Source organism: Poromitra crassiceps (genome assembly GCF_964638095.1).
Source record: "Poromitra crassiceps genome assembly, chromosome: 3".
In the NCBI taxonomy this organism is placed as follows: domain Eukaryota; kingdom Metazoa; phylum Chordata; class Actinopteri; order Beryciformes; family Melamphaidae; genus Poromitra; species Poromitra crassiceps.
Window position 1 is genome coordinate 54,211,604 of NC_139625.1, and position 15,182 is coordinate 54,226,785.

Below are 15,182 nucleotides of genomic sequence, written 5' to 3' on the forward strand. Positions count from 1 at the left end.
GCCACAATCGACTGTATCAATGCACAGCAAAATAACGCGGCGACTAGTTTGACCGTGTATAGGAGGCTGGCTGACCGCAGTTGGTTTGCAGGCAGTCTGCAGTAGAAGAAAAAAATTAGTGTGAAGTTTTCTGAAGGTTTAATCTTGCGGTTAGGGCAAAGATTCGGTTAATAAATAAACTTTTTAGGTGAGGGTTTTGCTAGCTTGCTAAGCTAGCAGAGGGCCGCAGCGCTTCTTCCGGTCGCGTCATGCGGGCGTGGACGTGGTTTCACCTAAACTGGGTTGTAAAAAGTATACATACACACACAGACACACACACACACACACACACGTGCGAACACACACACACGCACACACACGCACACATGTATGATGTCAAACAATTATAGCCTACTACATGATGTCAAATAATTTTCTAAAGAAAGAAAATAGGACATTCTTACATGCCAATGGTATAAATTCAGGCCATCCTGGGTCATGTCTGCCAATCAATCACTCACTGTTTTCTTATAGTTTGGTGTGGGTGGGTCCAAAGCTTCCTTCACCCCATTCGTCGATCCGCGTGTCTATCAAACCTCCCCCGGTGAAAATGATGATGAGAACTCAGCGGCAGGTGAGAGTGTTAGCTAATCACAGCAAAGCTTTGATTTACAGATTCAAAACATTCCCTCTTTATTGTAAACCCATGAGCATTTTATGAATGGCGTCCTGCTTCCTGTGTTTGTCACAGTGGTTAGTCATTTGTATCAATTACATAGGACTTTGTTAGCGATAAAGCTAACTTTGCTACCTGTACACCAGGAGGAACACATTGGAAATAAATCTGATGTTATTATGATATCTTAATGTTTTTAAAGTTGTCAAAATAAATCTAATCGAAGGTATCTTTCTCATGGTGTGACCCTAGCCATGTTTGCCAATGAGCTGCTGAGGCAGGAACAGGCCCGACTAAACGAAGCCAGAAAGATTTCTGTGGTCAATGTCAACCCGACCAACATCAGACCACATAGCGACACGCCGGAGATCCGCAAATACAAGAAACGCTTCAACTCTGAGATCCTGTGTGCCGCACTGTGGGGTAACCTGATGGACACTCTTTGAACTGCAACTCTTTCATTTGATAGTATCTCTGCTCTGTACAACAAAAATCACACTAGCTCTTTTGTAACCTATATATTTTGGCATTTTGTCTTGTTTGTGTGTGTGTGTGTGTGTGTGTGTGTGTGTGTGTGTGCGTGTGCGTGCGCGCGCGCGCGTGTGCGTGTGTGTAGGCGTGAACCTGCTGGTGGGGACAGAGAATGGCCTGATGCTGCTTGACCGAAGCGGACAGGGAAAAGTCTATAACCTGATCACAAGACGACGTTTCCTTCAAATGGACGTCCTGGAGGGGCTCAATGTACTGGTCACAATATCTGGTATGTTTAACACACACAGACACGCGCGCGCACGCACACACACGCATGTACAGCTACTTCTCTCAAAATAGAAGATAGAAAAACTACAGAATGGAGCTTTAACTTGCGTCTCGTATCACATTAAAATGAGATTGCTGCTTCCGTGACCGCATCTAGAGGTGGTATCAATGCATTTACCCCTGAATTTCATCATGCTTGTTTTTACAATCTGATGATTATCACCCATGGGTGCATATGAATGTCTCTCCCCTCTCAGGGAAAAAGAACAAGTTGCGTGTGTACTACCTGTCCTGGCTCAGAAACAGGATATTACACAATGACCCGGAAGTAGAGAAGAAGCAGGGCTGGATCACGGTGGGCGAGCTGGAGGGCTGCGTGCACTATAAAGTTGGTAAGGTTGTGTGTGTGTGTGTGTGTGTGTGTGTGTGTGTGTGTGTGTGTGTGTGTGTTCGTGTTTGTGTGTTTCTGTATATGTCTCATATATGAATCTGTATATATTTTTTGAATTGATATCAGACAGATATTTATGTCTCAATTTCACATATCATTTTAACAGTATCAATGTTTTTCATATCAAAGTCCCCTAATTTAGTCCACATTAGTGCAATGGACCCATTTGATGAGATCTTGTCGCTCGGGCCCAAGTCTGAGAAGATTTATTAGATATGATTTTGTCCAGAATTCCATGACTGTTTGTATTGTAGGTAGAGAGACAACAGACTGTTTGTATTGTAGGTAGAGAGACAACAGACTGTTTGTATTGTAGGTAGAGAGACAACAGACTGTTTGTATTGTAGGTAGAGAGACAACAGACTGTCTGTATTGTAGGTAGAGAGACAACAGACTGTTTGTATTGTAGGTAGAGAGACAACAGACTGTCTGTATTGTAGGTAGAGAGACAACAGACTGTTTGTATTGTAGGTAGAGAGACAACAGACTGTTTGTATTGTAGGTAGAGAGACAACAGACTGTTTGTATTGTAGGTAGAGAGACAACAGACTGTCTGTATTGTAGGTAGAGAGACAACAGACTGTTTGTATTGTAGGTAGAGAGACAACAGACTGTCTGTATTGTAGGTAGAGAGACAACAGACTGTCTGTATTGTAGGTAGAGAGACAACAGACTGTTTGTATTGTAGGTAGAGAGACAACAGACTGTTTGTATTGTAGGTAGAGAGACAACAGACTGTCTGTATTGTAGGTAGAGAGACAACAGACTGTCTGTATTGTAGGTAGAGAGACAACAGACTGTTTGTATTGTAGGTAGAGAGACAACAGACTGTTTGTATTGTAGGTAGAGAGACAACAGACTGTCTGTATTGTAGGTAGAGAGACAACAGACTGTTTGTATTGTAGGTAGAGAGACAACAGACTGTTTGTATTGTAGGTAGAGAGACAACAGACTGTTTGTATTGTAGGTAGAGAGACAACAGACTGTTTGTATTGTAGGTAGAGAGACAACAGACTGTTTGTATTGTAGGTAGAGAGACAACAGACTGTTTGTATTGTAGGTAGAGAGACAACAGACTGTTTGTATTGTAGGTAGAGAGACAACAGACTGTCTGTATTGTAGGTAGAGAGACAACAGACTGTTTGTATTGTAGGTAGAGAGACAACAGACTGTTTGTATTGTAGGTAGAGAGACAACAGACTGTTTGTATTGTAGGTAGAGAGACAACAGACTGTTTGTATTGTAGGTAGAGAGACAACAGACTGTTTGTATTGTAGGTAGAGAGACAACAGACTGTTTGTATTGTAGGTAGAGAGACAACAGACTGTTTGTATTGTAGGTAGAGAGACAACAGACTGTCTGTATTGTAGGTAGAGAGACAACAGACTGTCTGTATTGTAGGTAGAGAGACAACAGACTGTTTGTATTGTAGGTAGAGAGACAACAGACTGTCTGTATTGTAGGTAGGGAGACAACAGACTGTTTGTATTGTAGGTAGAGAGACAACAGACTGTTTGTATTGTAGGTAGAGAGACAACAGACTGTTTGTATTGTAGGTAGAGAGACAACAGACTGTTTGTATTGTAGGTAGAGAGACAACAGACTGTCTGTATTGTAGGTAGGGTTGCACGGTATACCGGTATTAGTATGGTACCGCGGTTCCCTGCCGTTAAAAAGGATACTATACCACGTTAATTTAGTACCGATACTTAAAAAAATGTCATGGGTTGCGTCAGTGTGCGACCGTGGTGTTTGTTAGCGGAGGAGAGAGACACAGCGGCATTACAGTTGAGAGCCTGTCTCCCACCTCACGTGAAGGCAACACAGCCTTGCCTTGAACCAATGGTGACTCGTGAAAAGTGAAAAAAAGCTTGTCTCTGACTCTGTCTGCTTCATGTGGGGGCGTGTCGACTTTCCTCTCTTCCCTCTCTGCTCGCTCTCTGGCCACAGTCGTTCAGTCCTCACTACAGCACCCCGACACACAGGACAGACGCAGCGAAAATGGCAGCGGCTTCTTCTAGTCTTGCAAGCCGACCAACGCTTGTAGAAAAAGCAGATGCACGAAGCGAAATATGGAAATATTTTGCTTACGTTGCCGACAGCGAAGGCAAGCCCGTGGACACATCCAAACCAGTGTGTAAAAGGTGCTTCAACGTGACGCAAGCGAAAGGATCAAACACATCGAACCTGGCTAAACATCTTGCCGACAGGCACCCCGACCTGTTCAAAGAGTTTAAAGACCGACAGGTTAGCGAACGTGAACGATAAACATACATGCCCTCAAATAAGTCCAACGAGTATTGTGTGACAAGCGAACTTGTTTCACTGAAAAAGTTCGCTTGTCACAATAGCCTACTCGTTTACAGTAAAACACGAGGCAATGTGCTGGAGCACAGATCTCTGCCAAGGAAGGAGCAAGTCATGACATGTAACGTTTAGGGGAGGGGACATCAGATGACTGCATACCATGTACAATATTTAATAACACTATGGCTCTCAATGCCAGTGTTATTAAAGCTTTTACATGGTAAGCAGTCATCTGATGTCACCTATCCTAATATTTACAATAATCCCAATTATTAATGATATACGAATTAATTGTAAAAAACACCTAAAAAACACCTAGCCTACATGTATTGGGCTATGTATTAGTTCTATGCTAGAACTAATAAAAGTTCTAGCATGTTCAGCGCCACACGTGGTGGCAGTACTACCAGCATGTAGTAAAATGACTACATGGCTGTGCATTACCTTGTTAAATCAATAAAATAAGTTTTAAGTTCCATGTTTTGTCCCCTCTATTTATTCCACTACTTTTCCTGATGTTTTAGTTTTTTGCCGTGGTATCGTTTCAGTATCGGTATCGAGATATTTAGGCAGGTATCGGTATCGAACTCATAATTTTGGTATCGTGACATCCCTAATTGTAGGTAGAGAGACAACAGACTGTCTGTATTGTAGGTAGAGAGACAACAGACTGTTTGTATTGTAGGTAGAGAGACAACAGACTGTTTGTATTGTAGGTAGAGAGACAACAGACTGTCTGTATTGTAGGTAGAGAGACAACAGACTGTCTGTATTGTAGGTAGAGAGACAACAGACTGTCTGTATTGTAGGTAGAGAGACAACAGACTGTTTGTATTGTAGGTAGAGAGACAACAGACTGTTTGTATTGTAGGTAGAGAGACAACAGACTGTTTGTATTGTAGGTAGAGAGACAACAGACTGTTTGTATTGTAGGTAGAGAGACAACAGACTGTCTGTATTGTAGGTAGAGAGACAACAGACTGTTTGTATTGTAGGTAGAGAGACAACATGTTTGTATTGTAGGTAGAGAGATAACAGACTGTTTGTATTGTAGGTAGAGAGACAACAGACTGTCTGTATTGTAGGTAGAGAGACAACAGACTGTCTGTATTGTAGGTAGAGAGACAACAGACTGTTTGTATTGTAGGTAGAGAGACAACAGACTGTTTGTATTGTAGGTAGAGAGACAACAGACTGTATTGTAGGTAGAGAGACAACAGACTGTCTGTATTGTAGGTAGAGAGACAACAGACTGTTTGTATTGTAGGTAGAGAGACAACAGACTGTTTGTATTGTAGGTAGAGAGACAACAGACTGTCTGTATTGTAGGTAGAGAGACAACAGACTGTTTGTATTGTAGGTAGAGAGACAACAGACTGTCTGTATTGTAGGTAGAGAGACAACAGACTGTTTGTATTGTAGGTAGAGAGACAACAGACTGTCTGTATTGTAGGTAGAGAGACAACAGACTGTTTGTATTGTAGGTAGAGAGACAACAGACTGTCTGTATTGTAGGTAGAGAGACAACAGACTGTTTGTATTGTAGGTAGAGAGACAACAGACTGTATTGTAGGTAGAGAGACAACAGACTGTTTGTATTGTAGGTAGAGAGACAACAGACTGTTTGTATTGTAGGTAGAGAGACAACAGACTGTCTGTATTGTAGGTAGAGAGACAACAGACTGTTTGTATTGTAGGTAGAGAGACAACAGACTGTCTGTATTGTAGGTAGAGAGACAACAGACTGTCTGTATTGTAGGTAGAGAGACAACAGACTGTTTGTATTGTAGGTAGAGAGACAACAGACTGTCTGTATTGTAGGTAGAGAGACAACAGACTGTTTGTATTGTAGGTAGAGAGACAACAGACTGTTTGTATTGTAGGTAGAGAGACAACAGACTGTTTGTATTGTAGGTAGAGAGACAACAGACTGTTTGTATTGTAGGTAGAGAGACAACAGACTGTTTGTATTGTAGGTAGAGAGACAACAGACTGTTTGTATTGTAGGTAGAGAGACAACAGACTGTCTGTATTGTAGGTAGAGAGACAACAGACTGTTTGTATTGTAGGTAGAGAGATAACAGACTGTTTGTATTGTAGGTAGAGAGACAACAGACTGTTTGTATTGTAGGTAGAGAGATAACAGACTGTTTGTATTGTAGGTAGAGAGACAACAGACTGTTTGTATTGTAGGTAGAGAGACAACAGACTGTCTGTATTGTAGGTAGAGAGACAACAGACTGTCTGTATTGTAGGTAGAGAGACAACAGACTGTTTGTATTGTAGGTAGAGAGACAACAGACTGTTTGTATTGTAGGTAGAGAGACAACAGACTGTCTGTATTGTAGGTAGAGAGACAACAGACTGTCTGTATTGTAGGTAGAGAGACAACAGACTGTCTGTATTGTAGGTAGAGAGACAACAGACTGTTTGTATTGTAGGTAGAGAGACAACAGACTGTTTGTATTGTAGGTAGAGAGACAACAGACTGTTTGTATTGTAGGTAGAGAGACAACAGACTGTTTGTATTGTAGGTAGAGAGACAACAGACTGTCTGTATTGTAGGTAGAGAGACAACAGACTGTTTGTATTGTAGGTAGAGAGACAACATGTTTGTATTGTAGGTAGAGAGATAACAGACTGTTTGTATTGTAGGTAGAGAGACAACAGACTGTATTGTAGGTAGAGAGACAACAGACTGTTTGTATTGTAGGTAGAGAGACAACAGACTGTTTGTATTGTAGGTAGAGAGACAACAGACTGTCTGTATTGTAGGTAGAGAGACAACAGACTGTTTGTATTGTAGGTAGAGAGACAACAGACTGTCTGTATTGTAGGTAGAGAGACAACAGACTGTCTGTATTGTAGGTAGAGAGACAACAGACTGTTTGTATTGTAGGTAGAGAGACAACAGACTGTTTGTATTGTAGGTAGAGAGACAACAGACTGTCTGTATTGTAGGTAGAGAGACAACAGACTGTCTGTATTGTAGGTAGAGAGACAACAGACTGTCTGTATTGTAGGTAGAGAGACAACAGACTGTTTGTATTGTAGGTAGAGAGACAACAGACTGTTTGTATTGTAGGTAGAGAGACAACAGACTGTTTGTATTGTAGGTAGAGAGACAACAGACTGTCTGTATTGTAGGTAGAGAGACAACAGACTGTTTGTATTGTAGGTAGAGAGACAACAGACTGTTTGTATTGTAGGTAGAGAGACAACAGACTGTCTGTATTGTAGGTAGAGAGACAACAGACTGTTTGTATTGTAGGTAGAGAGACAACAGACTGTCTGTATTGTAGGTAGAGAGACAACAGACTGTTTGTATTGTAGGTAGAGAGACAACAGACTGTCTGTATTGTAGGTAGAGAGACAACAGACTGTTTGTATTGTAGGTAGAGAGACAACAGACTGTCTGTATTGTAGGTAGAGAGACAACAGACTGTTTGTATTGTAGGTAGAGAGACAACAGACTGTTTGTATTGTAGGTAGAGAGACAACAGACTGTTTGTATTGTAGGTAGAGAGACAACAGACTGTTTGTATTGTAGGTAGAGAGACAACAGACTGTCTGTATTGTAGGTAGAGAGACAACAGACTGTTTGTATTGTAGGTAGAGAGACAACAGACTGTCTGTATTGTAGGTAGAGAGACAACAGACTGTTTGTATTGTAGGTAGAGAGACAACAGACTGTTTGTATTGTAGGTAGAGAGACAACAGACTGTCTGTATTGTAGGTAGAGAGACAACAGACTGTTTGTATTGTAGGTAGAGAGACAACGGACTGTCTGTATTGTAGGTAGAGAGACAACAGACTGTCTGTATTGTAGGTAGAGAGACAACAGACTGTCTGTATTGTAGGTAGAGAGACAACAGACTGTTTGTATTGTAGGTAGAGAGACAACAGACTGTTTGTATTGTAGGTAGAGAGACAACAGACTGTTTGTATTGTAGGTAGAGAGACAACAGACTGTTTGTATTGTAGGTAGAGAGACAACAGACTGTTTGTATTGTAGGTAGAGAGACAACAGACTGTCTGTATTGTAGGTAGAGAGACAACAGACTGTTTGTATTGTAGGTAGAGAGATAACAGACTGTTTGTATTGTAGGTAGAGAGACAACAGACTGTTTGTATTGTAGGTAGAGAGATAACAGACTGTTTGTATTGTAGGTAGAGAGACAACAGACTGTTTGTATTGTAGGTAGAGAGACAACAGACTGTCTGTATTGTAGGTAGAGAGACAACAGACTGTTTGTATTTTAGGTAGAGAGACAACAGACTGTTTGTATTGTAGGTAGAGAGACAACAGACTGTTTGTATTGTAGGTAGAGAGACAACAGACTGTTTGTATTGTAGGTAGAGAGACAACAGACTGTTTGTATTGTAGGTAGAGAGACAACAGATTGTCTGTATTGTAGGTAGAGAGACAACAGACTGTTTGTATTGTAGGTAGAGAGACAACAGACTGTTTGTATTGTAGGTAGAGAGACAACAGTATCTATGACCAAACTACTTTTTCTTCATTCTATAAATGTGTTAACTTCTTCTGAAATAATTCAATTTGCTGGGGACCATCCAGAACCCCCCCAAGGACCTCTGGTGGTCCCCGGATCCCACGTTGAGAACCACTGATTTGCATGACCCTTAACCCCCAAATGCTATGGTGGAGCTGCTCCGTTGCCAACAGTAGAAGACTGTGGTAGTCCTGGGTAATGCCCAGGTGTGAATGTGTGGAAGTGTAGAATGTCCTGGGTAATGCCCAGGTGTGAATGTGTGGAAGTGTAGAATGTCCTGGGTAATGCCCAGGTGTAAATGTGTGGAACTGTATGAATGTGCAAACCTTAATTTGAGCGTCACTTCAAGCCGTTGAGGCTGTTTTGAATGATGCGCCTCCTGTCATGTTTCCAGTGAAATATGAGAGGATTAAGTTCCTGGTGATCGCTTTGAAGAACTCAGTGGAAATCTACGCCTGGGCTCCAAAACCCTACCACAAGTTCATGGCCTTCAAGGTATGAAGCAAACATACACACACGCACACGCACACGCACACAGTATACACACACATGTAGACATACAGTACATACATTCTAAAGATTTACAGTATTGTCTATAAACTATTCCTCTCTATAACTATTCTGTGTCTCTCTCTCTCTCTCTCTGTCACTCACTCTCTCGGTGTCTCTCTCTATCGGTGTCTCTCTCTCTTTCTCTCTGTCACTCACTCTCTCTCGGTGTCTCTCTGTCTCTGCCAGTCATTCACTGACTTGCAGCACCGCCCCCAGCTGGTCGACCTGACGGTGGAGGAGGGGCAGAGGTTAAAGGTCATCTATGGCTCCAGTGTGGGCTTCCATGTCATCGACGTCGACTCTGGCAATCCTTACGACATCTACATCCCCTCCCATGTAAGTGTGTGTGTGTGTGTGTGTGTGTGTGTGTGTGTGTGTGTGTGTGCGTGTGCATACGTGTGTGTGCTGCATGCCTTTTATAAATTCCTATTGATCTCCAAGGCATTTCTGAATAAGCCTCTCTCAGCCCTCATGCATTTTAATGAACAGTATGAGTAAGGTGATGATTTCAACCTACAGTACTTTTTCATGAGTCCTACAAAAGTCGCTGTATTACCTCCATTGATTTTAGAACATTTTCCAATCCCCCTCCTACTAAGGTCAGCAGTGACTCACACTGTCCCTGCTACTAAGGTCAGCAGTGGCTCACACTGTCCCTGCTGCTAAGGTCAGTAGTGACTCACACTGTCCCTGCTACTAAGGTCAGCAGTGGCTCACACTGTCCCTGCTACTAAGGTCAGCAGTAACTCACACTGTCCCTGCTACTAAGGTCAGCACTGACTCACGCTGTCCCTGCTACTAAGGTCAGCAGTGACTCACACTGTCCCTGCTGCTAAGGTCAGTAGTGACTCACACTGTCCCTGCTACTAAGGTCAGCAGTGACTCACACTGTCCCTGCTGCTAAGGTCAGTAGTGACTCACACTGTCCCTGCTACTAAGGTCAGCAGTGACTCACGCTGTCCCTGCTACTAAGGTCAGCAGTGACTCACGCTGTCCCTGCTACTAAGGTCAGCAGTAACTCACACTGTCCCTGCTACTAAGGTCAGCAGTGACTCACGCTGTCCCTGCTACTAAGGTCAGCAGTGACTCACACTGTCCCTGCTGCTAAGGTCAGTAGTGACTCACACTGTCCCTGCTACTAAGGTCAGCAGTGACTCACACTGTCCCTGCTGCTAAGGTCAGTAGTGACTCACACTGTCCCTGCTACTAAGGTCAGCAGTGACTCACGCTGTCCCTGCTACTAAGGTCAGCAGTGGCTCACACTGTCCCTGCTACTAAGGTCAGCAGTGACTCACACTGTCCCTGCTACTAAGGTCAGCAGTGACTCACGCTGTCCCTGCTACTAAGGTCAGCAGTGACTCACGCTGTCCCTGCTACTAAGGTCAGCAGTGGCTCACACTGTCCCTGCTACTAAGGTCAGCAGTGACTCACACTGTCCCTGCTACTAAGGTCAGCAGTGACTCACGCTGTCCCTGCTACTAAGGTCAGCAGTGACTCACGCTGTCCCTGCTACTAAGGTCAGCAGTGACTCACGCTGTCCCTGCTACTAAGGTCAGCAGTGACTCACGCTGTCCCTGCTACTAAGGTCAGCAGTGACTCACGCTGTCCCTGCTACTAAGGTCAGCAGTGACTCACGCTGTCCCTGCTACTAAGGTCAGCAGTGACTCACACTGTCCCTGCTACTAAGGTCAGCAGTGACTCACGCTGTCCCTGCTACTAAGGTCAGCAGTGACTCACGCTGTCCCTGCTACTAAGGTCAGCAGTGACTCACGCTGTCCCTGCTACTAAGGTCAGCAGTGACTCACGCTGTCCCTCCTACTAAGGTCAGCAGTGACTCACACTGTCCCTGCTACTAAGGTCAGCAGTGACTCACGCTGTCCCTGCTACTAAGGTCAGCAGTGACTCACACTGTCCCTGCTACTAAGGTCAGCAGTGACTCACGCTGTCCCTGCTACTAAGGTCAGCAGTGACTCACACTGTCCCTGCTACTAAGGTCAGCAGTGACTCACACTGTCCCTGCTACTAAGGTCAGCAGTGACTCACGCTGTCCCTGCTACTAAGGTCAGCAGTGACTCACACTGTCCCTGCTACTAAGGTCAGCACTGACTCACGCTGTCCCTGCTACTAAGGTCAGCACTGACTCACGCTGTCCCTGCTACTAAGGTCAGCAGTGACTCACGCTGTCCCTGCTACTAAGGTCAGCAGTGACTCACGCTGTCCCTGCTACTAAGGTCAGCAGTGACTCACGCTGTCCCTGCTGCTAAGGTCAGCAGTGACTCACGCTGTCCCTGCTACTAAGGTCAGCAGTGACTCACGCTGTCCCTGCTACTAAGGTCAGCAGTGACTCACGCTGCCCCTGCTGCTAAGGTCAGCAGTGACTCACACTGTCCCTCCTACTAAGGTCAGCAGTGACTCACGCTGTCCCAAGGCCTTTGCCTTCCACCGACCCAGCTACTTTTTTGGGGCAGATAACCTCTTAGATCGACTTACTGTCGTGCAAGTCAAAGATTAATAGCAGTTTCACCTCTGCGTGTCTGGTATTTATTTAGTTCACCAAATATGACGCATGGGAGTTCCTTAACACACTGTTTATGTTAAATAGGCAGTATGATCTAGGTTTGCATGATGTCAAAGGCACCGGAGTGCACTAACTACTGACTACAAAGAGGTGATTCTGACTCTTCCATGAAGTCAGCTTAGTCCTCTAACGTCCTACTTTTTTCACACACTATATCCTCTATTTTGACATACAAATGACCTTGATTTACTGATGAAGAATCCTCTTGGCCACGGTGCTGATTGTCTTTTGACTGTTTCTGCCTTTCATCAATGCTCCCTTCTCTCTCTCTCTTTCTGCCATCCTCTCTTCTTCCAATCTACCCAACAGATGAAGGTGACATCCTGCCATCCGCCCCCTTAGACTAGATCAATAGATCCCTCGTTAAACCCCATAGTGGATACACAGTAGAACTACAACTACATTGTGTCTATGTACGGAACAGTTCATTGCAGTAGAGATTAATAGATAACTCAGCTAGATATCTGTTTGCTTGAATAAATTCATCTTACCCACTGCAGACATCACATGTCTCTGAATAAGATATTTATAGGCGGACGCCGGTGGCTGTGACAGCCTCTGGGTATTGATAATCAATAATAATCTGGGGCTGTTAATTGAGATTGGCTTGTAGTTCTGTGTCTGATACAGTAGCAAGAACATGCAAAGTACTGTAGTTCATTGCGTGGCCAAAGTGGGCAGAAGTGTTCAGTTTGTAATACGACAACACACTCCCGCACATATGTAGCAACCAAAAAAAACTTTTCAGAGTTCTTGTGAAAATGCAGTTTCCCGATGGCTAAGATGAGTTTTTTCACCCCCTAATTCGTTTGTCGTACTGATATAATCCCTCCTCATACCTAAAGTCTGGTTTTGAGTCACACCATATGACTGCCTGCTACACGGCATAATCGGGTTGGTCTCCAGGCTTGACACTGGGTTTAATACACTTAATATGTAAATTGTGTGTGTGTGTGTGTGTGTGTGTGTGTGTGTGTGTGTGTGTGTGTGTGTGTGTGCGCGCGCGCATGTTTGTACACACACAGTATGTTCTCCTAACACTTCTGTTGTTGTTTTTGTTGATGAACGTCAGAGAAAAGTGCTTATTGTTGACATACGTAGTTTACCCATTTGGTCTCTAGCCTTGTCAGACAGAGTGACCAAATGTGAGCTCTAGCTGCACTGATGGCCCTGATGTTTGGCAGCCTGGCACATGTTCACACACTCTCTGTTAGAGGATGACAGCATGCTAACCTTGCCAGGCAGCTGTATGTGCGAGATCACAGGACAAATCCACCTAGCCATGCTCCAATGTATTGGTTTGAATCCGAACCACCAATCAGCATCCGAGGAGTCATCGGAAAGATTCCGAGAGGGAAAATTCACGTGAACAGTCGTCAACACGTCAAGTCGGCAACTCTGTGAGAATTTTGGTACACGAGTTGCCGATTTGATGTCATGATATATGCAGAAAACATGGCGGACAAGAGTGGATGTTTTGTTGATTGATTGATTGATTGATGCTAAGAAACTTTTTATGTAAATTAGTGTATTTTGCATCAACTATTTGCTCACATGTCGTCATGTCATGTGGTACTGTATTACCGTTAGTTGCTGTCCTCCTAGTGACCTAGTTTACTTAGAAAACGTATCTATTATGTGATAACAACTCAGGTAGGAGCAGTAACGTTATCTGCATGGTGCGCCTCCACCAGTAACGTTACATTCCCACAGATATTGCTTGCAGACTACAACCAGTCTAGTTCAAAATCACTAATATAAAGTTCCATATTGTTTCAGCCTATACGTGGATAGCAACATGACTCTGCACTGGGATGCTGTTTCTATTTTTTTGGCACTAGTTGCTCCTATTGTTGCTGCTGTGATTGTGTTTGCTGTAATTTTGCACCTATTTAAAACTGCACCTTGTTTGTAATGGAGCCTACAGCATAAGAATTTCACACGTGCGTACTTGTACTATGGAGTGACAATAAAAATCTTGGAAATCTTGGTTTCCATATTTCCGATCATCCTGACACTACTCAGAAAATCAAACCATCCGAGGAGCACATGAATGCACAATCAGCCCATGATAGACGGTGATAGACAGATGGTTCATCCAATCACCTGCCAAGTATTTTTTGAAATGCCTGCCATTTTTAACCAGTTTCCAAGATCAAGTTCGCAGATGGTTCTGGCAGCGCCAGCCGCCAGGTTAACAGAATGCAAGGCTGTCCAAAAAATGGCCAAACGCTACAGTGTCAAACACCCATGAGTCAACCTCTGAATCCTCTTTAATTGTATGTATATTATGATTAAATATGACAGATGAAGTGTGTGTGTGTGTGTGTGTGTGTGTGTGTGTGTGTGTGTGTGTGTGTGTGTGTGTGTGTGTGTGTGTGTGTGTGTGCGTGCGCGTGCGTGCGTGTGTTAGATCCAGAGCCAGGTGACGCCTCATGCCATCGTGGTGCTCCCTAAGACCGATGGCATGGAGATGCTGCTGTGCTACGAGGACGAGGGCGTCTACGTCAACACCTATGGGCGAATCACCAAGGACGTGGTGCTGCAATGGGGAGAGATGCCTACCTCTGTTGGTACGCCCCAACCCGCGCATTAGTATGCATGTGTGTGTTGTCCAAATTGCGGACATTTTCCTTCCCCCGCTTGCCTCATAAACACCGCTCTCGATGAAGTAACATTGGAGATAGAGGAGGAAGTTCAAGTTTCCTTAAAGGGACAGCTCACCCTAAAATCCAAATTACATATTTTTCTTCTCAAAAAATGTCATCATTTTGTGTTAGTTGCTTGAGTTTTAGAGATATCGGCCCTAGAGATGTCTACCTTTACCCCAATACAATGGAACTGGATGGCACTCGGCTTGTGGTGCTCAAAACGGCAAAAACATACATTTGAAAAACTCAACAGCAATGTCTCTTTCCAGAAATCATGTTATTCAAGATAATCCACAAACCTTGTTGTGAGCAGTTTCATGGAGGAACTATTTTCTTTAGATCGAACTACAACCACTAGCTAATTCATACATGAAACTGCAGCTAGCTATAGTAGCAGCTGTGGGAGTAGTTTAGTTGAAAGAAAATAGTTCCTACATGAAGCTGCTCATAACTAGGTCTGTGGATTATCTTGAGTAACCGGGCCATTATTTCTGGAAAGAGACATTGCTGTTGAGTTTTTCAAATGTATGTTTTTGACATTTTGAGCACCACAAGCCGAGTGCCATCAAGTTCCATTGTATTGGAGAGAAGGCAAACATCACTAGGCCCGATATCTCCAAAACTCAGGCAACTAACACAAAACGATATAGATGGATAAATAGCACTACAGGTGAGAAGAAAAATATGTCATTTGGATTTTAGGGTGAGCTGTTCC

The 15,182-nt window shown here is 43.7% G+C and overlaps 1 protein-coding gene across 1 annotated transcript in view; it reads left to right on the forward strand.

Moving 5' to 3' along the window:
• LOC310773156 (TRAF2 and NCK-interacting protein kinase-like) overlaps nucleotides 1–15,182 on the forward strand; it is a 175,727-nt gene that overhangs the window by 152,240 nt on the left and 8,305 nt on the right. Inside the window, exons 26-32 of the mRNA XM_083633066.1 lie at nucleotides 514–613; nucleotides 908–1,078; nucleotides 1,272–1,415; nucleotides 1,672–1,806; nucleotides 9,081–9,181; nucleotides 9,425–9,574; nucleotides 14,230–14,389. Coding sequence (XP_083489192.1) covers nucleotides 514–613; nucleotides 908–1,078; nucleotides 1,272–1,415; nucleotides 1,672–1,806; nucleotides 9,081–9,181; nucleotides 9,425–9,574; nucleotides 14,230–14,389 — 961 coding nt within the window. The remainder of the gene's footprint in view (nucleotides 1–513; nucleotides 614–907; nucleotides 1,079–1,271; nucleotides 1,416–1,671; nucleotides 1,807–9,080; nucleotides 9,182–9,424; nucleotides 9,575–14,229; nucleotides 14,390–15,182) is intronic.